Source organism: Scardinius erythrophthalmus (genome assembly GCF_964197995.2).
Source record: "Scardinius erythrophthalmus genome assembly, chromosome: 1".
Classification (NCBI taxonomy): domain Eukaryota; kingdom Metazoa; phylum Chordata; class Actinopteri; order Cypriniformes; family Leuciscidae; genus Scardinius; species Scardinius erythrophthalmus.
Window position 1 is genome coordinate 55554144 of NC_138221.1, and position 25726 is coordinate 55579869.

Sequence of the window (25726 nt, forward strand, 5' to 3'; positions counted from 1 at the left end):
CCGCCCTGGCCGCCCGAGGGAAGGTCTCCGCCCTGGCCGCCCGAGGGAGGGTCTCCGCCCTGGCCGCCCGAGGGAGAGTCTCCGCCCTGGCCGCCCGAGGGAGAGTCTCCGCCCTGGCCGCCCGAGGGAGAGTCTCCGCCCTGGCCGCCCGAGGGAGAGTCTCCGCCCTGGCCGCCCGAGGGAGAGTCTCCGCCCTGGCCGCCCGAGGGAGAGTCTCCGCCCTGGCCGCCCGAGGGAGTGTCTCCGCCCTGGCCGCCCGAGGGAAGGTCCCTGCCCTGGCCGCCCGAGGGGTCGTCTCCGCCCTGGCCGCCCGAGGGGTCTTCTCCGCCCTGGCCGCCCGAGGGAAAGTCTCCGCCCTGGCCGCCCGAGGGAAAGTCTCCGCCCTGGCCGCCCGAGGGAAAGTCTCCGCCCTGGCCGCCCGAGGGAAAGTCTCCGCCCTGGCCGCCCGAGGGAAAGTCTCCGCCCTGGCCGCCCGAGGGAAAGTCTCCGCCCTGGCCGCCCGAGGGAAAGTCTCCGCCCTGGCCGCCCGAGGGAAAGTCTCCGCCCTGGCCGCCCGAGGGAAAGTCTCCGCCCTGGCCGCCCGAGGGAAAGTCTCCGCCCTGGCCGCCCGATGGACTCTCTGTTCCACCCTGGCCGTCCGATGGACTCTCGGCTCCACCCTGGCCTCCAGAACTGTTAATTTTTCCTGCCCCACCCTGGTCTGTCTCTCTTGTTCCCCCTGTCCCACCCTGGTCTGTCTTTCCTGTTCCCCCTGTCCCCCCTGGTCTGTCTTTCCTGTTTCCCCTGTCCCACCCTGGTCTGTCTTTCCTGTTCCCCCTGTCCCGCCCTGGTCTGTCCCTCCCTGGTCTGTCCCTCCCGTCCCTCCCTGGTCTGTTCCTCCCGTCCCTCCCTGGTTTGTTCCTCCCGTCCCGCCCTGGTCTGTTCCTCCCGTCCCGCCCTGGTCTGTCCCTCCCGTCCCGCCCTGGTCTGTCCCTCCCGTTCCCCCTGTCCCGCCCCGCCCTGGTCTGTCCCTCCCGTTCCGCCCTGGTCTGTCCCTCCCGTTCCGCCCTGGTCTGTCCCTCCCGTCCCGCCCTGGTCTGTCCCTCCCGTCCCTTGTGGAGCGTCTGGTAGCCGCTCCTTAAGGAGGGGGTAATGTCACATGCCTGTCCTGTCTTGTGTAGCACATGTGGTGTTTGTGTTCCTGTCACTGTTTGACCCCACCCTCCTTGTTATCTCATTATTGGTTTCATTTTCCCCACCTGTTGTTCCTTATTACCTGCCTGATTTGTCCCTTTTATAAGTTCCTTTGTGTTTGCAGTCTGTGTCGGATCGTTGTCTTGTACACGTCTCCTGTTCTCCCGTGACCCCTTTTGGTATGTTCGTTTTTGAAGATGTTTTGTATTTAGTTATGTTTTCCCCCTCGTGGGTTTTGTTTTGTGTTTAGTGTTTCTTTTGTAAATAAATTCTTTTTCCCTTTGCATTTGAGTCCTCCCTTTGTTTTCTGTAATTCACGTGACAGTAAGTACGTTCAAAACTCAGCAGCAAGAGTTCTCACCTCCACAAGGCGTTCTGCTCACATTACTCCTCTGCTTCATGACCTTCACTGGCTGCCCGTGGCATCACGTATTCACTTTAAGGTACTACTTCTAACGTTTAAGGCATTAAATGGTCTTGCACCTCCATATCTGTCTGATCTACTTTAATCTTACCGCCCTGCCGGTCCCTTAGATCATCTGAACTTGGTTTATTCCGGTTGTCTACTGTAGGTGGAAGGTCATTTAGTGTTAATGCTCCTAAATTATGGAATTCACTACCCCTTACACTTCGTAATATCTCATCTGTGGCTACATTCAAGACTCAGCTAAAAACATATCTATTTAACATGTATTTTGGATAATGTGACTATATGTGTCCTTATGTGATTGTAATGTGTGTGCGGGTTTGTAAATGTATTGTAATGTACAAATGTAAAGCGACCTTGAGCTACGGAAAGGCGATATTTAAATAAACTTCTTCTTTTGATCACAGAGTAAAAAGCTCACAATACTGTACAACAAGTAAGACAAGTAAAACAATTACGTTTCTGCATGATTCAGAGACTTCAAATAACTTTTGTTGGGTAGAATTTACTCACCTCGTCTGTCTTAGAGGAATGGGAAGAGAAATGCACAGAAAAGGATCAAACGTGTTGCTCTGCTTTAGACAATGTGGGCATGTCAGAGATGACCTAGAAAAAAGCAACAACTAAGATTAATAAACACACATATACAAATATTATATAATAAACACACAAATCTATTGGCCATTGTATTGCTTGAATAAGCCTAAATGAAAGTTCATTGGAAGAGGAAGTGATGTCACAGAGAAGAGGAAGCACAAAACGTCTCTTGGGAAGACTTATTGTTGTAGCTACGGAAACTGGTGCTCACAAAATCACAATTGCAGCTTTTTGCATCATCCTTGCCAGACATTTACAGCATGATTTCAAAAGCAGTACATATTCAGATCCTGTATGACTTTGACGATGAAGTCTGTCTGTCTGCCTGTCTGTCTGTCACTAAGTGAAAATAGTATATTTTCTTAGCAACAAGTGTAAATACTATAGTTAGATGCCATTTATACTTAAAATAGTGTCAGATGCTATTTGCACCTCAGTATTGTTGTACATTAAACGGTATGGAGTAATAACAGAGTGTAAATGATCATATTTATTAAAAGTATTAAATGGATGCCGCCTTATTGGGACAATAATGCCCTCCCCGCACCTACCCTTAACCCTAACCGATAAACACTTTATTATTAAACACACGTTAGACACGTTATTTGTACTTTTCGAATATTTTCTTCATTTTTATTGAAATAAATGCCTTCCGATCTGATATGTGAGGGAAAAGGGAGTAGAGCGAGTTCGGCAAAAGGCGGATTCGGACTCACGTCGATTTGCACCTTACACTATTGCTAATGTTGATAATTCGGCATCTTCCGTAATTGTATCTGGTCCAACCAGACGCCAGAGGGAGGAGTTTGTGTAAATAGCCTCTGCCAACAAGGAGGGCTATTTGCACTTAGTGTAAATAGACACTCCGGTTTATTATTATTATACTACATTTTAATTAAATATTATGAACACAATGTTTTATTTTGAATGACATGCACCAATAAACTGTGCAAAATCAGATCAGGAACCTTCACTAAGAAAGTAATGGAAATTAATTTCGATTTATAGTTTAACTTAAAATCTATTCTTCTTAGAATACCTCCAACTGTCACGTGTCAGCGTTTGTTTGGACTTTCAGTTTGAGTTTTGATTGATTCCTGTTTGCCTTTGTTCTTTTCCCGCCACTCCTTTGTTTCTATGGTTACCGTCATTATCAGTTCAGTTGTATCACCTGTTTAGTCATCATAAGGCAAGTTTCCATTACAGATTTGCGCAAAACTTCGATATTTTCTAAATGTCGACAAAAAACTATTACGAAATGACAGCGTTTTCATTACTAAAACAAAATTTTTTCCTCTCGCGATAAGTCATTCCAAAAACCATGGCAACGGACGTTGGTTTATGTAGCCTACTAATCCCAGCCACTACACTAGCCATTATTATTAATCGAAGGAGATGTATGTGTGTTTTCCAAGCATTAATGGTAAGAAACGACCCTTATACTTGTGAGCGGCACATAGGCCTATGAGGTGTTTCTGAGTGTATCTCCCTCCTATCTGACTCGAGGTCTTGATTGTGGCATTTATTTGAGGTTTAGAATCCATTATTCCTGTAATTATTTTCTCTTATATGAATTTAATAAAGAACTCTGTCTCGTATTCTGTCCAAACACACCGCGTCATCTAGGCTACGTCAGGTGACCTATAAATGCGCAAAAACTTTTCCCATTGCAGTTTTGCTAAATATTTCTTTTTTGAATTGCCTGAAAAACCACCTCATGCGAGCATACATTTATTTTTGTGATAAATGGGAGTTTTTGCGAAAATTACGTGTTTCCATTAAGCGTATTTTCAATTCGCAATTTCAATTTGCGCAATTTGAAGGGTAATGGAAACGCGGCTATAGTCATCTGTCTCACCTGTGTTCTGTTAATCAGTGTAATCTGTGTTTGTATTTAAGTTCTGTCTGTTCTGTCAGTCCTGGTCTGATCTCCGTCGTATTTAGTGTGTGTACCTTCTGCCTGTCTTTGCTGTACCTGTTAGAATTATATCGCAAGTAAAAGTTTGCATTTGAACTTCGTCTTCTTCTGCCTGCACCACGCCCTCACACCAACACTCTTTACTATATTAATGCCTTTTTAATTTAAACAATTCTCCACATCTTCTCCCTACTGGCACTTGTCAGTTGGAAAGACAAACAGAGTGAGGTGAAGAGAGAGATTTTTAGAGAGTTAAGGAAAGCCCTGTTCATCTCCAGCAGCTGTCAGGGTGCTATGTGGTGACTTCAGGTTTTAACACTGAGCTTTACGGGTGCCGTTCACCCACGTATGTAAAACACACATCAGCTGTCCTTACTGCTGAATACAAACAATAGAGCAGCAGTGCTGCGTTTACACCATGATCCAAGAACATGTGGATAGTAAAATGACAGGTATAATAATCCAAATGATCTCAGTCTATAATTAAAATCTTTTGTTGTTCTGGAAACAGACTACACTGGTCGCTCATGTTTCTGATTCACTAAAAATCAAACGGGACTTGGACTATACTGGTCACTCTGTATGTTTCTCAAACAGAAGGCTGCATCCTAGTGAGTCTGTGTCCTTCCTAGTCCAGTCCTTCTGAGGCTTGTAAGCTTGAGTCCTCCTCAGCATTAAATGCTAGAATAAGACGGTCTAGTAAGTGCACATTACTACGTTACACATGTTCCCGCCCAAATGGTCACGGAATGAAAATACTATTTAAACTTAATTTTGGAAAAATACTTTGTATTAAAAATCTTTATAAGCTGGCTTTTTATTAATGTAGATAATCGTCTGTGGTCTCCCACTGGCTCACGTTATTGGCAGTTTAGTGTTAAGTGATTAATTTACACCAAAACAAAAGATAACATGTACGCCTTCATGTCCGAAAAAACATGCATTACATTTCATAATGAACTCAGACAAGCTCAGCTGAGACTCTTTCTGTCAGTTATTTTATGCGAAAAGAAATGTGTGCAAAAGATTGTTGGTAATTGAAGGACGTGAAGGATACACTTGAAACGAGCTGAATGAAGGGAGCCTTCCAAGGATTCTTCGAATTGAGATGGCCTTCAGTGGCTGAATAAGAACCTGTTCTTGGTTCTCTGATGCTAGCTGTCATTATATTTACCATATCTTCTATGCAGAACTTAACATACCAGTTCATAACACAGTTTTCCTTGAACGAGAGAGATGTCTCAAAATAACTGAGAGCTCCATTAAGGATGGAGGATATGCAAATCTGTTTAATTCATATAAAGTGGCCTATGATAATAAACGTCTGAGACAAAAAGAGGTGATCTAACAAGGGATTGTTCATCTCAAGACACCATTCACACATATAGACAAACAAAGAAAATTTCCCATGTGCATCTACCATTATCACATTCAGAAAAAGGGAAGAATTTGTGATGTTTATATCCAATGGTGTGGTGTGGTCTCTCTTGAAGTCCAAGTTCTAATTTGTTTTTAAATAAAAATTTTAAACACATTTTTTGAATTGTGGGTTCCGATGCGTTGCGTCACTGGCATTGCTTGCGGCAGAAGTTGAAAAATGTTCAACTTTTCAACCGCCAGCTTAGGCGTCAGCCAATCAGAACACCTATGCAAACACCCTAGCGCAGACGCTAGCCAATTGCATTCAGACATGCCCTCCATCAAAATGATGACGCCCCGTGTGAATGCAGTAGACTTGTTTGAGATGAGCGAAATCCGCACAGAACCGATCACGGCGAGATGCATTCCGGTTAGAAATGTGTCCGGGTGTGGTCCGACATGGGCCTTGTCCAGACTAATACATTTTCGTTTGAAAATGCATCTTTTTCTCTCCGTTTTGGCTTTCCGTCCACACTGAAACGACGTTTTATTAATGAAAACAAAGCTTTTTGAAAACGCTCTTCAAAGTAGATAAATTTGAAAAATCCGTTTTCGCGGTGTAGTGTGACTGTCAAAACAGAGATATTTAAAAAACGATAATGTAAATTTAGTCATGTGAAGCATATTGTACCAATAGATATTCATGTTTATACCGGTATTGTGCCTGTTATGTGCTATTCACTTTCACACTGCTGCTAAAATATGTCACTTTGCACACTCTTCATATCACAGTCCTGCAAAGATGACAGAAAATGTACTCACATTTGCTGTCCTGCAGCAATACATGAGAGCAGTTTTAGACCAAACATATGGTGAGTGCGACCTGGACACATCATTGAATGGTGAGATATTTTGTTGTGAAATTATCCTGTAAGAAGAATTGCGCGATAACTTTATTATTTATTTTTCCGTCTGTATCATCTCAGTGAGCTTTTGTGAGGTTTTCCGCATGCGCAGTTAAGGTGAATTTAGTCTTTTCATGCATTTTCCAAAAGTTTCTCATCCACACTGAAACGTAGGGAACTGCCTAAAAACACTAGTGTGGACTAGGACCAGGATTAATGTAGACGTAGCCTTGCTATGATGTCATGCTGACGTACAGTATGTCAAAAAACTCTTGCGACGTGTCGGATTCTGCAGTATCAAAAGCACAATGGGAAACGACTTGCTAACGACAGCTTAATGCTCATTGGTTGAACAACTCTGATGTATTGTTCTCTTTTAAAATGTTTGATTTTAAAACTCTAATATCATGTTTTTATGTGTATAAATTCTGTGTGAATATTCCCAAACTCTCTGACAGTGCAATCTCTATGTGATTGTTGTCATGTTTATAAAAACATGTCTGTAATTAAAGTAAAAATTATCGATAAACACGTCTTTTGAATGGAAATAAATAAGTACTTTGGGTGTCTTTAATTATATTTATTTTCATATAAAAGCAACAGAACTTAAAAAATTGCATCCATTTTATCAGCAACACAGTGCATGAGTGTAAATCCTGCGATATCCACCATTGATATCGTAGGTGTCTAAACCACTACGAGAAGAGAGAACTGTCCATTTTGCTCGCACATTAAACGAGCCTAATGTTACAGATCTCATGACCTCGTGTTTAGCATAGGTTGTCACGTGACCTCATTACGTGTAGGTGTATTCTAGTTGTCGTCTTGGAAATAAAATGTTTTAAATTAAATGTTAAATATTTTTTACGGTTTATTTTATTATATTATTTTACAATATATTTTATTTTATAGCACAAAAAATGGTATGTTTTTTTTTACAAAATGACGATATGAATTAAAAACACTTTTTCTTTGCACTTTTTTGGCCTGTAAATAAAGTTATTTTTGTAAAAAAAACCCACACATCTTGTTTTATTTTTGTTTTTTTTTAGCGTATGCACCAAAGTAATTCTTATTAGGATCTTCAGTATTTGATGCGGACGTTTTACAGTTTTTTTGTTGTATATATATATATATGTATATATGCATATATAATAAAAAATCATGCTTGATATGGTTTCCTGCCATACTGGTTATAAAAAAGGGTTGAGTCAGTTGCATTGTGGGATGCAATATCTAGTGCCATGTGCTGTTGTATGCTGGCAAATCTTAGTATCTTAAATCTTAATATCATATCATACTGTAATTTATTTTGTATTGACAAATTAGGATCATATTATTAGTGCAAACAAATAAGCAAATATAAGCTCAATATTTACTGGTCTCCAGACAACAGAAGGAGCTAGCTAAATATTTGGAAGGCGTTGATGTGAATAACATCCGTGCCATGATCTGCATTAGTATGAAGGCCACTTGAGTGGGAGTCATTTAAATTCCACACAGGGCCTGTCGTTGTATACAGCGCAATGAATCTGACTTTTAAACCTTCTCTCCTGCTGTGCTGCAACTGAAGCTCTTTCAACAGTTTCTTCCACAAACGATCAACCTCTGGGCCTCGGGATAAAAGCGACTATGAGATGACACTGTACCACCTAACTAACATTAGAAAGAGATGGTTTGGCCTGAACTTTCTTGTAATTACTGGAAATCTCTGGTGCTTTGTGGTGTTGTGTTCAGTCCGACCTTCGTGGGAAGTATGCGTCCCTTCGAAGGAGGCCTCCTCTGAATTGGGACACAGCTCTTAATTGTGCAGTGCTGGAGGTACTTCCAGGATCAGGGATGGGAATGCTGTGGACCTAGTGCAACAGTGCATGCTTATTTTTTTTACACTGGCCTTGATTCTGGAAATTTTTTTTCCCCAAAAAAATTATAAGATTATAAGACAGCTACGAGGTGAATTAGAATATTACAAACTATTATTTGAAGAAAAAAGAAAATGACATAAGCGAAATATAATTGATGGAGAAATATAAAACTTTTCATCTAATGATGTTTAATATATATACTGTATATATAATTTAGAATTTGATTGTCATTTTCAATGCTTCATGGGATTAGTTCTGTCCCTCATTAAAGCCACTAATTACACAGTATATTTATATATATATATATATATATATATATACACACACACACATACATATATACAGTATATATATATATATATATATATATATATATATATATACATTTTTTTATTCTTTTATTTTTATTATTTTTATTTTATATTTGTATTATGCATACAAATATTTAGATAATCTGAGTATGTTCATTCGCAGACAGTGCCGAGTTGTGATCTTTGGGTGTGTTTTGCTTGTCACTATTCTCTGATTGCAGGATATTTATGTGCAGAATCATGGGAAATAGTTTTTATTTATTTTATTATTTATTTTTTTACTAAGAATTATGCTGTTAAACATGATGTATGATTAACAATGTTGCAGTTCACAGTAGGTCTCTTTTTACAGGTTATCGCTAAAAATCAGATCCACAATATATTTTTCATTTTTAAATGGGCATTGAACAACACTATGATGAAATGGCAGATATTTCACGATTTATTTTTAAAAGTACAGTAGTTACTTCCTTTAGGAGCAAATGTCTAGTATGCTGTTATTTTCAAAACTAATTACAGTTCTCATGAACGGGAGGTTTAGACTACGTCACACATTTAATCAGTGTTTTTATGTCTGTCTGTGTAGATATTGGCGTGTTGATGTGCTCAGGCTTGCTGATGTCTGGACTGCAGGCCAGGTGTTTGTGCAGAGCATTTTTTTGTCAGTAGTTGGGTGATGATAAACAGTAATTTCACATCACATGTCAGTGATTCATCATAAAATTTATGTAAAATAAACAAATTAACCAGCTAGCAGCAGATGGAGGGTGGGAAAAAAGAGATGTGGATGCCAAAAGAGAAGGATAAAGTAATGTAATGATGTCTCAAAATGACAGTGAGAACACAGGTAACAGCTTAAGCGAGGCTGGATGAGTGACATAAACTGTTCAGACGAGTGTCAGAGGAGAACTGCAGTGAAGGCACAGGGCAAAACTGTCTCTGCTAACTGCATTTCACCACTAGAGCGAGAAGAAGATTGAGAGGTAATATAAGATCTGAACTCTCTAGGTTTTAGAATGTGATTCAAACTCTCACAATATATTATATTATACATAAAGGGTATAAAAAGACTGAATCTTCATATTTAAAGGTGATGTTTTTGTATTTTTTACATTTTAAAATAATTTCCTTTATCTCAGTTTAACATGCGGAAATAATATTAAACTCTACTGTTTGTTTAAGCATCTCAACACAGTAATGTCTCAACCAGTGGTGTGAGTTTGAGGCGGGACTATTGCTGTGTTCCGTTTACCTTGGAGGAGGGATGTCGAATGTTCTAGTACACAAGTCAGAAAACTAAGATGGACACGTCCAGGCAAACCTTTGTTGTGCTTGCTCTTTCAGAATACAAGTATCATGTCGACAAATAGAGGTTGGATAGTACTGTGTGCACCACTGAGTTTGAGACACAGACCAACAGAAGTGTTAATAAACAATCTATTACTACTGTTTCACTGTTGATGCACTGAGCAGACATATTAGATTCTGAAGTCGGGGTTGTTGCGGTTCCCCCCCAGTTTCCCTTATATTAGAGATGATTAGGAACAGCTTAGAGCTTATCAAATATAGCAGTTCTGTGAAATAAATAATAAAAATAAAAAAAACAGAAGTCTTTATCAATATAAAGTAATCAAATGTAAAACAACACTGCACAGTCTTCACTGTATGAATTAAATATAGATGAATCCTGCTAGATTTAGTAGTACTCGAGCAGTGAGTGATTTTCTCTTTGTCTTTTGCTGTTTGATTAACATTAATGACACAGATGGCAGCAGGAATTAGGGCTGTCACTTTTGTGAAAAAATCCTGTTCGATTTTTTAGACATATGTGTTCATTGAATCTATTGTAAAATCGATTTTCCATGTCTAAAGACGTTTCCATTTTAAACGCCAAATATGGGCAAATCCACGGACAACCAACAGGCATTAGGACGAACGTAAAGAGGGCGCTTGAGACGCGTACAAGTCAGCAATATTCCTGTTGATTTATTGGCGTGAAGTTTCGTGCACAATGACAAACAGGAGTGCTACATTCTCGAAAAGCAATAAGCAGAGTGGACTGCCATAGCATAAATGAAAAACATTACCTCAGTCTTCAACATGCCTGTGTTTACGGTTAGGAAAGTCAAACAAATGTTGCCTACGTAGGCGACTGTTGACCGTAGCCTGAATCTGTATCTGTATGCATGAGACTGTCTGAATACCGGCAGAATTCACATTTTTGTAGTAAAAATAGAAACATTATGCAGAAGTATAATGTGTGTTTGTCAGAGTTGCTGTGTGATGCGCGTTCGCTGCGGGCGTATCGTGACGAGCTGGACGCGTTCCGAGAAAAGACCGTTAAAATCGATTCCCTATTTTCGTTTTCGAAACTTGTGTTGGTTGGTCCGATCGATTGTGCAATCGATTTTCGAACGTAAAGTGACAGCCCTAGCAGGAATATTAGGCTGCTGTCACTTCAAGATCGAATGCACAGATCCAATAGACTGTTACACATGCAACTTATTTCCCAACTGTGTATGTTCACTTAAGACATAACCGGCAGTGTTTAAGGGAATAATCACCAAGCCATGCATTTACGGAAGACAATAATGTCTTTTTTTCCCCAGCTCAAGTAATTTCCTGTTGATTCAACTGTGTAAAGTTCATCAATTATGAAATTTGCTCATTTCAGCTATAAGCAGCACAACAGAAGACACCGGAGTCATTGTTTAGCTGACGTCAGCTCAGTGTTGATTCAGTTTGGTTCAATAACTGTGCAAAGTTCAGTCAATGTTGTGTCTGGCTGGTTGGTTTAGCAATATTTTAAAAGCATCTTCAATATATTGTATAGTGCAACCCTGTAGCCAAGGTACCAATGCCAAGGTAATGGGTTTTGATTCAAAAGGAATGCATGAACTGATTAAATGTATACCTTGAATGCAATTTTAGTCACTTTGAGACTAAAGAGTCTGCCAAGTGCTTAAATGTAAATATACTGAACAGACCATTTAGTGGCTTGGTAGACTGTATAAATAAAATCTGCACTATATATTTTAGTCACATGTTGAGTCTGCTTCAGTATATGAGGCCGCCTCTGCCTATTAGACAAGCCTCTTCACTGTCTTTTTTAAATCGCTTCTAAAAACTCACTTTTTCTTCTTGGCCTTTGACACCTGACGTTGACATTTTGTTCATTTATTTTATTGTTTTTTATGGTATGGCTATTTTTCTTATGTTTTATGTCTCTTGATTCGTTTTATTTGTATTACATGCTTTGTATAAAGTATGTATTTTATGTCTTTTATTTATTTTTCTGTACAGCATTTTGGTCCACTTTGGTGGTTTTAAATTTCTATTTAAATTTAAATTCTTTATAAATAAAGATTGATTGATTGATTGATCGATATAGTATGGTGTCCTACATAGTGTTGTTTTTCTATAAAGTGTGTTACTACATAAAAAAAAACATAGCTTGAGTTGTCTGTGCAGTCAGTTTGAATGTGAAGTTTGTTTTATTTGAAACCGACTGGAGGTATTTGTTTTAGAACTTTAAATGGACCACTAAATTAAAGAATTTGCTTTTTTGATGGAGACTTCAAATGGAGATCCCTTGTGGACAACCAAACCATCTGGCCTGATTGGAGTTGATTGATGGTGATGGTTTGTTTGGATCTTCTGTCTAAGAACAGCTTGCTGCAGTTGGACATATGCTGCATCCCAAATCTGTTGGCTTTATCAATATCCGTTAACACAGATGATTAGCTGAACTGGGGGAAAAGAGGGGACCGTATCCCTGGAGTTAACATAAACTGATTCATCTCATTTCATAGCATTTCAAGTGGAGGGGGGCAGATTTGGGAAGTTGGTCCTGGGAATTTTTTGTCTTTCATAAGTCATCATTCTCTCAAAACTCACAGAAAGAAAATTAGCAAAAATTGTACCTTTAAGGGTTACAACAGCTTGTCACTGGGACATAATAATATATAAAATGGACTTGGTATGCTTTGAAAACAGTGTCCAAAACACAAATACCTGTTGGTTTCAATATGCTTTTTAAACAAAATAGTGTAGATACATTAACTATCTACTGTATAGTGAAGATCTGTGATAGAAGAAAATTTATTCCAGTGGAAATTACTAGTAGTACACATTTGTACATGTATGCTATTTGCTACTAATATGCTTTCAAATGTCATAGTAGGATAAGTTGGCTCTTAAGTCATAATAAATTAGGTTGTGAAAAATCCAAATGTATATATAACTTTGATATAATTTATATACATTTAACAATAACATATACAAGTTTGAAGTCAGTAAGGCTTTTTTTCTTAATAAATGTATTTATTTATTCAGCAACGATGCATAAAAGTGACAGTTAAGACATTTACGTTGTTACAAAAGATTTCTATCTCAAATAAATGCTGTTCTTTTGAAATTTCTAGTCATCAAAGAATCCTAAGAAAAAGTTCACGGTTTACACAAAGATATATACCGGTAATAAGAAGGACAGCTGTTTTAAACATTGATGATAATAAGAAATGTTTCTTGAGCATCAAATCATCATATTAGAATGATTTCTGGAGGATCATGTGACACTGAAGAACGATGCTGAAAATTCAGCTTTGACATCACAGGAATAAATTACATTTTAAAACATATTCAAATAGAAAAGTTATTTAAAATTGTAATACTTCACAATAGTACAGTCAGTTTTTACTCGTTTTTGTTTTTGTTTTTGTTTTCTTCTTCGATCAAATAAATGCAGCCTTGGTGAGCATATGAGACTTCTTTCAAAAACATACAAAAAAAATCTTACAACCCCAAATGTTGTGTGTTGCGTGCTGGCAGTGCACTTACTTGTATTGTGCCTGGAAGTGCTCCTGTACAAAGCTGTGACATACATCAGGCTGCGCCTGTGGTGGGGTCAGGGTATCAGAGATGGGCTTTTCATCACCTCCTTCTTGACCCTGCGAAAAAAAAACATAAAAGGTCATACACACATTTATACACTGTCACCAAGAACGCCCCATGCATCTTTCCAGGAGGTGCTGGTGAGAATATCGATCGACCTGGCTTCTGCCTCACCCAGTGAGCCAATATTGTGTTCTCATTTTAACAGTTTGTATTGAAGTTTTATACTGGCAGCAGTGAACTTGAAAACAGCTAAAAGAAAGACGAGAGGATAAAAACCACAGGGAGGACTGATTCACTTCTCAAGGTCACAAAACAAGATAGAGGTCGTAGAGACTGTTTCCCTTACCAAAAAGATTTTATGTCAGACAAAATGGCAGGTGTAGAGGCTACAACTAGTAGAAAGTGTTTAAACTGGTTTCACCATGAGATGAAAGCAGAGTGGTGGCGTCTGAGACCTAAACGAATGAACAATTACCTTCTATCACCTGTTTTAGAGCATGATAATCCATTATAACCAAGATCTGAGGATTTTTAACCACAGTCAAACAACATTTTGTTTTATATCCATATAGGTTTAGCTTTTTATATTACATTTGGTTTATATAAACAAGTAGGTCAAGGCTTTGTCAAATTTAAATCTGTAAATGTTCAGAAAGTCAGACTTTTACTAACATCTTAAGTAAAACAAAAACCTTGGAAGCATATTGTCCTTATCAAAGCTTTGCAGTTGGATTCAGTCAGTTGGTTCCTTTCAAAGATGTCTGGCAAGGCAAAATGTTTGAGAAAGACACTCCCCACAATTCCTTGCTGTCAGCTGAGTCATGTCTGCCCCCTCACTGACAATCTGAAAGCGTTGGAATTTATGCTTGAAAAGAGGTTTTTCATGCAAGAAACTAGAGACACAGCAAAGTCCTGATGAGAATGTCTACTTTTGCAAGTGTATGATTGAAACTTTCCCTTTACCACCCAAGAGTTTGAGTAATAGGGAGAGTTCATTCACCTCCTTTCTTTGACCCTCCAGAAGAAAATGTGGTCTTTATCACCCCACATTTAAAACCCCCATTTTTTCTCTTTCGCTCTTTTTCTGCACTAATACTCCTTAGCTATAATTAGGGCCTTGAGTTTCATGCAGAATGGTACTCCAGAGCACATAGAGGAACAAATACTCTTGTCTCTTTCTAAGGCTTGGGGTTCATTGACGTAATTACTGTTCATTGGGTCTAGTACTTTATTTGTGCTGAAAAAAGAGCAGTGTTGAGGAGTAACTAATTAAAACTGGTGCTGCTAATTTTTCAGTAACAAGCTACATTTTTAGCTACTGTGTTGCTTGTTTTAGATATTGTATTGCAGCTGTAGCTTTACATATGAGCAAACTAAAATAATATCCTAAACTGTCCTCTCTCTCAGTGGAACTAATTAATTCTAGTGAATTGATCAATCTTAAATGATCTGATTAATTCTATTTTGATTAATTATAGTGAATTGGTATATCCTTAAAGGCACACTGTGGAGAAATTGTGTTTTTGTCAAACAGCGACCCCTAGAGTCGCTTTGGAATACTTGCACTGTTGTAAATACCCCTCAAAAACATATGCACGAAAGCCGAAAACAAACGCTGGTTGGCCTCTCACGTCCAAATTTGAGGAAGTGGTGGGGGAAGTGACGTATGCCGTAAAGCAGTCGAATTTTGTAGATCTTTTTGTGCTCGGGTTACAACCCGAACCCCGAAGTTACGCAGTGCCAGTAAAAGCGATACAGACCCCGTCAGGCTATGGCAGACGTGTCATTCAACCTATTGTAAGTCGATGTACCATCACAAGGGTCTTGGAAATATATTATGAAGGTTGAAAAGATACATAGTGTTCCTTTAATGGTCTGATTCATTATGATTCATTATAGTATATCAGTTCATCCTAAATTTTCTGATTCATTCTAGAGAATCAGTTCAACCTAAACAGTTTGAATCATTCTAGTTTGATTCATTCAAGTGAATCTGTGTACTAAACATCCCTCTCTTTCATATGTAGCATTGGAAAATCAGATGTGTTCCAGTGAATCAGTTTGTTGGAAGTGTACTCGTTTTTGAATTGATTAAAAAATTATTCCCAGATGTTGCGGTTCATTACTATATTTTTTTGACTGTTTATACTGTACCATTTTTTTAAAGTTTAATTGAAAGTATATTTATTTGTTCAGTGCATAATTAAGATTCTAACTGAGTTAACACATTCAAATACCCTCAATGTTTCTATGGCAGAACATTAGGCGCTTGAATTACATGTATTATATCTTGTGGTAGATATTTTATTGTTAATATCTTTTATAGTAGCGTAAGTACTGTAGCTTGTTGCCAAGCTACATGCCTCTCAAAAGAGAAATCATCATAATAATATTGCAGTACAGCGGGTCTCTAATGGAAATGTAATTTTGCAGAATCAATTTCAATCCTCTAGGGCTGCTGTCTAAGAAGTTTTTCCCCCAGTGACGTGTTTGGCCTTGTGATTTCTACTGAGAGCTGAGTACTAAGTCCCACAGGCACAACACTATGAAATGAATTGCTGTACGAATACACATTCCATTGTTATCTGTGTAGGGCAGAAAGGAGGAAAAGACTTCAGGCCGTTATTCAACAAGTGGGCTTATCACTTCCCTAAATTCTTCTGCCTGCCCCAGCCTGGTTAATGAGTGTTAAGGTCCCAGAAGATAAATGGTCCCAGACCCTTAGTAGGGAATGTATCTCTTGATAGTAACTTGAGTACCATTCCATACTGCTGGAATGAGAGAACCTATTGTTCATGAATGAATCGGTTTAACTGAATTATAACACTTTCAAATTAAATCGCAAATAGCCTAATCACTGAAAAGGCCCCCAGTTGAAGATAATTCAATGATGTGGCAGATAAAAAAAAAAAAAAAAACATTGCGAAAAAAAAAAACTTGTGGAACCTTTGTTTTTAAGAGTGTGAGTGTCACTTTCTCTAAGCATTGCTTTTTTTCCTCTAGATCCTTGCAACGTTGAAACCTGTGGAATCACTGCTTTCTCTTCGCTGCATTTTAACAAACCTACCACTGAGGCTGCTCTGTGAGTTATAGTGGTTTTTATTATTTTATTTACTAACAAACATTAGTCTCGATTGTGCAGACAAACACACTGTTGTTAAATTAAAGGACATTATGGATAAATTAAATGGTTTAGCTTCGTCTCACCAGTACTATATTGTTCATGCTTCATGAAGAATGAGACAGACATCAAAGGGTTTGGATGACCCACAATGTGATCCTTGTTTTGAATAGAGGTGGTAGTGGATGAGTGAACTGGTGCAATCGGAGTAGGAGAGCACAAGCTGCTTGAAACACGGCCAAATGTACCCGGTGCCAAAGGTGTCGTTTGAAAATGGCAGGTTGGGCAGCACTTTGATGTGTTGCATCTGGAGCCTGTAAGTGAGTGTTTAAGACAGCCTCATCTTTAACCGTGTCCTGACCAGGAAGAGGATCACATCTCCAAACCACTTAAAGACACCATGAAATAAAAATGGACAATTAAGAACTTCCACCGATCCAAAGAATTCCTGATGGACAAATCTGTTTTTTTTTTTCATTCAAGAAGTCGTTTCACTCGGAAATAGGGAAGACAATACCGCAACTTCTTCCATTTCATGCTGACAAAATTGTCACAATTGATTTTAAGAATTTAGATGATTCTGCTTTGCAACAATTGATATACAAGTAGCTCAAGTTCAAAAACAACATGCAATCCATTTCGGCAATGGTCACCTGTAGACTTTTCTAATTTATGTATTTAATTGTTCCCTTACAAATTAAAATAATGTAAATTTACTTCCAACAAACTTAAAAATTAAATTGGGGCTGTTAAGCTTCAAAACAAAAACACATCATAAAAGTACCATAATCCATCTCAAGGCTTATTAAAAATGGGGTGCCACCGATTATGTCAAACTTCTTTGATTTTGTAACAGAAGGCACGGTAACATTCAGTGTTTTTTGGTGAGTTTTCACAAGTGATTTTGTTGACCAACAGAAAGCTGAAAGGGATTTCACGAGGTGACCGCACCTTACTTGGCATTGATTGTCAAACTTAGTTTCATTTTCTCCCATTTCTGTTTCAGTTTCCCTTTGGATTGGAATATAGCGTAAAAGTCATATGGACTACTTTCGTGTTGCTTTTTGAGCTCAACAGCACCATGAAAAATGGCACATGTTCATTTTTGAGTGAACTATCTCTTTAAAGTTTTTTTTTTTGCAAGGGAGATGCAGTTAACGGAACATGTGAGCTGGTCTGAGAAATTGAAATAAGGCCATATGTAGATTTGTTCTGCAATCATTAGCATATAGAGAACATGTGTTTCTGCAAGCTTGCACGGATCTCCTTTTAATTAAAGCACTGCGACATTAAAAATGAATAGGAGAAATTATGTTTTAAATTAGCAAATAGGTGAAGCAGGCAGTTTTTACTCTCATCATTTGTTCTCATAATCACTACTTTCTATCCTCTGCCAGGGTAATTTTGGCTGAGCTTCCTAAATCATTATCAGTGGTGTTTATGTCCAGTCTTTCATCATTCTTCAGTCTTAAGTGTCATCAGTCAAAACCATCAAATATATGTAGAAGAAACTGCACTTTGCTGTGAAGATATATGTTTGAAAAGTATAGTCGGGCAATACATGCTGTCACAGTAATGGCATTTAGATGAATAATTCACAACCCTGATCAGACAGATGGATGCGTATACCTTGTGGAGGGATAGATTCAGTGCATCTGTTGTAGTGGCCGCAACACAGCATGGCCCAGATAAGCAAAAAGAGCCTTTTAAACCGCTTAAACATAGAAACACACACATACACCGGATACATTAATATATAATGGACATCCCACTTCCTCAGAGAAAGACTACCTGCTGGGCTCCAAACTAAAAATATCCCCCCTTTTAAAAGATGGAGAGGAAAGAAAGGGATGAAGAATGGCACCTCTACTTATGGCCTACAGGAGATCTCTGAAGAATCAAAAATACAAAACAGGTGTGCACATCCCAAACACCCAGACTGGGTTCAGGCGCAGGACAACAAAGTAACAGAAACCAAAAAAAGAAGACGCGTGAAGTCCGCACACTGAAATTGTATTAATAGCACAACGTCTCGACCATCAGTTCTTTATCAGGCACAATACCAATTTCGAGTAAAGTCAACTTTAAATAGAAACAGGTAATCACTTTAATTGGGCCCACACACAAAAAAACATGTGACAAATAATACAAGTCATGTGACCTAAAAAACAAAAAAAAACAAGGGTCGTACTATTGTGAGCAGTATTTGTAGCCTCACTGAGAATATTTCTGGATATTCTCAGTGGATTTTTATATCAAACCATATGTACCCATGTTGTCATCTTATGCAAGAGATTCTATGGATTTTATTGAATCATTATATGGTGTTGACTTTTCTGTTGATGATGTGCTTCTTGCTACTTTTGCTACTACTGAAGGTTTACTTGCTTTTAGAACAATTTCTAACACAAAGATCTGTGGATGTAAAACCTAGTACAGCACGTTTATTCGATTTAGCAAGCATTGTCTTGACTAAAAAGGTTTTCAGGATGATTTTTATTAACAAGTGAAAAGTACTGCAATGGGTAGCAAAATGGCACCTAATCGTGCTTGTTTGTATATGGGAGTTTTTGAAAATGACTTTATTCTGAATGAATTTTGCTTTACAAACTGTATTGCTTTAAATTCAGACATTTTTGTGTGTAGTTTAAGTGTCCAAATAAAGGGGGCACTGCATGTGCCCTATCAATGTTGTTTGCATTTCTTCCACATTTCTTCCAAAAGTTTTCTGCGCAATTCCACGAGGAGGAAATTAAGCATTAACTATGTAAATATACTGTGGTAAAACAGGGCAGGCATTTAATTAAAAATAATTATGTCCCGTCAGTCTGTGAGAGACAGTTGTTAAATGATGTGTCTGGAGCTGTGGATGTTTGCCTTGCTAATGTTAGCGTTGTTCAGTCAGAATGTAAGCAAGAGAATGATGGAAAGACTAGTGTCAGAGAAGAAATGCTGATTGAGGAGAGTCAGTGTTTATACTAATTCAAAAGTGTTTTCATGTGCGCCTCGAATGTAATTACAAGACCTAAACACTATTTAAATCATAGATGGTATCCACCTCCTTCCTCCGGTAAAGAACTAGTCTTTTTGCTTGAAGGATGATGCTGTTTCACTCTACATATAGTTCAAGACTTGCAAGACAATGTTCAAAGAGAGATTGGCCTTTTATGATTGTGAAGGGTCTTTATATTAATGATTAAAAGATGTGTTTGTTGTCTTCCCTTATACTGTATGCATGTATAGTTTCTTACTTGGGCAACCAGATAAGTTTCAGGACAATATACAGTAAATCTTAGATATCTATAAGAATAGTTGAGAAGTTTCCTGATGCTGTAGTGGAAATTTTAAAGACTAACCATGAACTAACATTTCTTTCTCTTTACAGGCCTAACATTTAATATTTGAGAATAATAATGTATCAGCAGTTTTTTTTAGCAAGGTTGTTGTTCAAAAGAGTGGAAACTCTAAATATATAGACAGTTATTCTAAATTGAATAGTCCCATGACAGATTGAGTAATCAACGATGAAATAACATTGAACCACCAACCCCATGACTCTGATGATTCGAATATCTAAATAGGTGGGTGCTGTTTTGCACAAATTGAACCAATCATATACGACAAAAATGATACAATGATCACGAGTAGTATATTATGCTATTTTGCTGTGTTCTGTATTTCTATCCTTTATAAACTGTTGTATTTTTGATGGAGCTGGGATTCTCTCTGAAATTTGTCTGAGGTCCTCTGGCCGATATTAAAGCATGTTCGAAAGATTGTCTGGAGTCTGTGTTTGATTATTGCTGCGCAGTAGGTTAGACACTTGAGATCTTACTTCTATTCTCAAGTGATAGTGTTTAATGGAGCGACTTATTCCCAAGTGATGGTGTTCAAAAAGGTTGAGACGTTGGCCAACTCGAACAGGTATTAAAGTATGCTTAGTAGAGTATAAATTCATAGGTGTCTGGGACAGCCAGTTTAACTCAAGTCAGGTGCAGGGAAAAATATACCACAATACTTTCTTTAAAAAAAAAAAAAAAAAAAAAAAAATCCCAGTTTTGTGCAAAACTCGTCTTGTGGGACCAGACTTTTGACTCTATTATCATAAAGCAGGGTTTTTATTTTATTTTTTTATTATGTGTTTTCCATTTTCATTTTTCTGGATTTAATCCTTTCTGGAATCTGTTTAATAAAATTGTAATAATTAAAAAGCATTGATTACATTTTAATCAATATATATATATTTTTTTTTTTAAGTTCGACACAATAGTGTTTTTTAAACAGATATATCACAATTCAAGTTGAACCAAACTTTTATTTTGGCGGTTTGTAGTAAAGACTTAGAGTGAATGAGTAACTAATACTCAGAGGTGCCGTTTGTCACGATACACACACAGGGAAATAGGCAAGTTCCAAGAGCAGTATTTATTGGGTAATCCGTACTCACAACTAGTCCAGGCAAGGGTCAAATATCCAGTAAGGCAATCCAAAACACAAGAAACAAACAAGAACAGGGCAGATGCAAACGTCAGAAGTGCTGTGACATAAAACAAGGTCTCCATGACAAACACTGAAACAGACAGGGTATAAATAGACAGATACAAACAAGGTAATGGGGAACAGCTGAGTGCAATAATCAAATGAGTCCAGGTAGGCATTATGGGATATGTAGTTCATGACGCAAGGATGACAGAATAGGGAAGAGAGACCTCTAGGGGAAAACCAGGGAACACCAACCAGACACTGTGACATAACCCCCCCTCTACGGAGCGGCTACCAGACGCACCAAGACCCGAAAAAAAACAAAAACAAAACAAAGAGTTCAGGAGGGAGGTGAAACAACGAAGGATCAGGGGGAGGGACGGGGGGCCAGGTCCATGGAGGGGAACAGGAAAAGAGGGTGATGGCTTAGCCGGCAGCCAGGGCGAAGCAGACGACCCCTCGGACAGCCATGGCGGAGACGAACCGTCGGGCGGCCAAAACGAAACAGGCTGTGCAGATGGCCCGGCCAGAAACATCAGTCCATCGGGTGGCCAGGGCAGAGACTTTTCCTCAGGTGGCCAGGGCGAAGCAAGCTGTGCAGACGGCCAGGGCAGAAACGTCAGTCCATCGGGCGGCTAGGGCAGAGACTTTTCCTCAGGTGGCCAGGGCGAAGACTCTCCCTCGGGCGGCCAGGGCGGAGACTCTCCCTCGGGCGGCCAGGGCGGAGACTCTCCCTCGGGCGGCCAGGGCGGAGACTCTCCCTCGGGCGGCCAGGGCGGAGACTCTCCCTCGGGCGGCCAGGGCGGAGACTCTCCCTCGGGCGGCCAGGGCGGAGACTCTCCCTCGGGCGGCCAGGGCGGAGACTCTCCCTCGGGCGGCCAGGGCGGAGACTCTCCCTCGGGCGGCCAGGGCGGAGACTCTCCCTCGGGCGGCCAGGGCGGAGACTCTCCCTCGGGCGGCCAGGGCGGAGACTCTCCCTCGGGCGGCCAGGGCGGAGACTCTCCCTCGGGCGGCCAGGGCGGAGACTCTCCCTCGGGCGGCCAGGGCGGAGACTCTCCCTCGGGCGGCCAGGGCGGAGACTCTCCCTCGGGCGGCCACGGCGGAGAAGACCCCTCGGGTGGCCAAGGCTCAGGAACTGGAACAGACACCACCAGTTCAGGAACTGGAACTGGCACCAACGGCTCAGGCACTGGAACTGGCACCACCGGCTCAGGCACTGGAACTGGCACCACCAGCTTAGGCACTGGAACTGGCACCACCGGCTCAGGCACTGGAACTGGCACCACCGGAACTGGCACCACCGGCTCAGGCACTGGAACTGGCACCACCGGAACTGGCACTGGAACTGGAACTGGCACTGGAACTGGCACCACCGGCTCAGGCACCAACGGCTCAGGCACTGGAACTGGCACCACCGGCTCAGGCACTGGAACTGGCACCACCGGAACTGGCACTGGAACTGGCACCACCGGAACTGGCACTGGAACTGGCACCACCGGAACTGGCACTGGAACTGGCACCACCGACTCAGGCACTGGAACTGGCACCACCGACTCAGGCACTGGAACTGGCACCACCGACTCAGGCACTGGAACTGGCACCACCGGAACTGGCACTGGAACTGGAACTGGCACCACCGGCTCGGGAACTGGAACTGGCACCACCGGTTCAGGAACAGACACCACCGGTTCAAGTGTGTGCATAGCCCACACACACCACATGGCTGTGGTCATAATGGCCAGTGTCGCGGTCACTGAGGGCTCAGGAACAGACACCACCGACTCAGAAACAGACACAGAAACAGACACAAGCACAGGCACAGACTCAGGAACAGACACTGGCTCCGGAACTGGAACAGACACAGACACAGGCTCCGGAACTGGAACAGACACAGACACAGGAACAGGCTCCGGCTCCGGCTCCGGCTCAGGAACAGACACCGGCTCCGGCTCAGGAACAGACACCGGCTCCGGCTCAGGAACAGACACCGGCTCCGGCTCAGGAACAGACACCGGCTCCGGCTCAGGAACAGACACCGGCTCCGGCTCAGGAACAGACACTGGCTCGACGGCGGCCATCTTGTCAGGGGACACAGGCTCGGCAGACGTGACGTGAACAGGCTCGGCGGCGGCCTTCTTGTCCGAAGACACAGGCTCGGCAGGCGTGACGTGAACAGGCTCGGCGGCGGCCATCTTGTCCGAAGACACAGGCTCGGCAGGCGTGACGTGAACAGGCTCGGCGGCGGCCATCTTGTCCGAAGACAAAGGCTCGGCAGGGGTGACGTGAACAGGCTCGGCGGCGGCCATCTTGTCCGAAGACACAGGCTCAGCAGGCGTGAGGTGAACAGGCTCGGCGGGCTGTTCGGGCACGGCCTCCAGGATGACAGCGTGCTGTTCGGGAACGGCTTCTGGTACATTGGGGAGGCAGGAAGTCCTCCTTCTCCTCCGCCTTCTTTGATGGCGAATAGCAGGCTCTGGGCTGAACAGAACCTGTGGTGAAGGGAGCTCTGGGTTGGGCATCATCAGCCCAGGGTCGAAGAGAGACTGAAGTGGAGAGTGGTGCCGGGGCTCACATCTAGCACCTCCCCTCCCACGACCTCCACGGGTCCCAGAAAACCTGGCCAGATGAGTTCCCTCAAATGATTGTCCGTGTCTGATGGAAGGGGACTCGGGGGAATTGACTGTCATGGCCTCCTCAGTCTGACTGGCCCAAAGCGCGAAACACTGAAAAATGTTCAAACGCGGTTCCGTCTCTCCGGCTCGAGAAACTCCACCATGCTGGGTTCCTCTCCTCCCAGTAGGGGGAAGGATACGGAAACCCGTACTGCTGGATCTTGACATTTGGATGGAGTCCTTCTGTCACGATACACACACACAGGGAAATAGGCAAGTTCCAAGAGCAGTATTTATTGGGTAATCCGTACTCACAACTAGTCCAGGCAAGGGTCAAATATCCAGTAAGGCAATCCAAAACACAAGAAACAAACAAGAACAGGGCAGATGCAAACGTCAGAAGTGCTGTGACATAAAACAAGGACTCCATGACAAACACTGAAACAGACAGGGTATAAATAGACAGATACAAACAAGGTAATGGGGAACAGCTGAGTGCAATAATCAAATGAGTCCAGGTAGGCATTATGGGATATGTAGTTCATGACGCAAGGATGACAGAATAGGGAAGAGAGACCTCTAGGGGAAAACCAGGGAACACCAACCAGACACTGTGACACCGTTTACACGACACTGTTTTCAACGAAAAAAACCTGTACTTTTTTTGCGTTTTGGCCGTTCATGTAATCATATTTGTGTAAACTACAAAAACATGAATTTGTGAAAACGGTGACGTCATGTGCATGCGTATTATGTGTTCAGTTTATAGGCAGGGTTGCCAGGTCTATCCAACAAAACTAGCCCAATGACTTTAGCAACCTTTAACCCGTGGGAAAGAAAAGAAAAATCAACCTGCAGCAACAATTTTAGAGAAGCCCTACTTTGATTAATCCAAAAATCTGAGAAATCTGTGAAATTCCGGATAGAAAAATAGTTTTTAGTAGTTTACAACTAGTTTTTATGACTGGATTCCACAATATCTGTCTATGTTTTCCTTTGCAGCTTATCAGGCCAAGAGCCTCCAAATTAGACAGGAAGAGACTGGCTACAACATGTAAAGTGAACGACTACAATTTGTTTTGTTTACGTCATTAAAGGGTGGATTTATCTGGAAAACGTTGATACTGCAATAATAGGTGTAAAAAATCATTCAAATAATTGTACAGCAGAATACTTTAGTGATTACTCAAATGTGTGTGTACTTGCCATGAGAATTTCGGCTGAAAACCCAGACCCATATGTTAGAGCAATCCTGCGTCTGTTTGTTTGGTTTGTGTTCATATGAAATGATTCAGATGAATATTTTAGGTGTTTAGATGCAGGGGAGATCTCATTAGTGTGACTGATCAATAACATTGTGCAAACAGACAATCTCCCCATCTGTTTAGGAAGAGGAAGTGAAGCTCCGCTAAGCGAGAGCTAAGAATAGAAAGTCCAATAAGGACGTGCACAAAACAAAAAAAAAAAAAGTGTCTTTCAATGTTCCCTCTCTCCCTCTGTGTCTTTCCCTAGAGGTGGGCAACAATTCATCCAGCAATGCTGTGAGACCCTGGCTTCATACCTTGTGCTGGTTTCTATGGAGATGCCAGTGGGCAAATACACAAAGAGAGACAGAGAGACCGAGATGAAGAGAGAAGGGGAAAGAAAAGCTAGTCCTCCGCGGAGAAGAGCTCTTGGCAAGCTTTCAGAACTGGATGCAGAGCAGCGTTTATTTCCTTTCAGACATCGTCAGGGAGAACCGAGAGTATGTGAAATGAATAATAATGAGGGGCGCTTCATGTAGCGTATTTACCTTTGCGAGGCACCTGTGACGGAATGAAAGGGAAACGAACTCCGATGGAAGGAAGGATGTGATGTCGCTTCTCAGTATCACTTGTCACAAGAGTATTCTGAGAGTAGTACAAAGCATTTTTTAATTAGACAAAATGCTCTATATTTTTTCAATATTATTAGTTCTATATTTGAATAACTAACAACATGATGTATAATATATACAATCAATTCAGTACTATTAACTCTGTTATTTTTATAAATATAGAGATATAAGTTTTTAAGAGATT

At 40.9% G+C, this 25726-nt stretch overlaps 1 protein-coding gene across 1 annotated transcript in view; it reads right to left on the reverse strand.

Annotated features, from left to right (window-relative positions):
- The window catches only part of usp43b (ubiquitin specific peptidase 43b), an 80146-nt gene that overhangs the window by 37993 nt on the left and 16427 nt on the right, over nucleotides 1-25726 (reverse strand). The window contains exons 3-4 of the mRNA XM_081372422.1: nucleotides 13395-13504; nucleotides 2114-2206 (exon numbers count right to left, since the gene is read on the reverse strand). Coding sequence (XP_081228548.1) covers nucleotides 2114-2206; nucleotides 13395-13504 — 203 coding nt within the window. The remainder of the gene's footprint in view (nucleotides 1-2113; nucleotides 2207-13394; nucleotides 13505-25726) is intronic.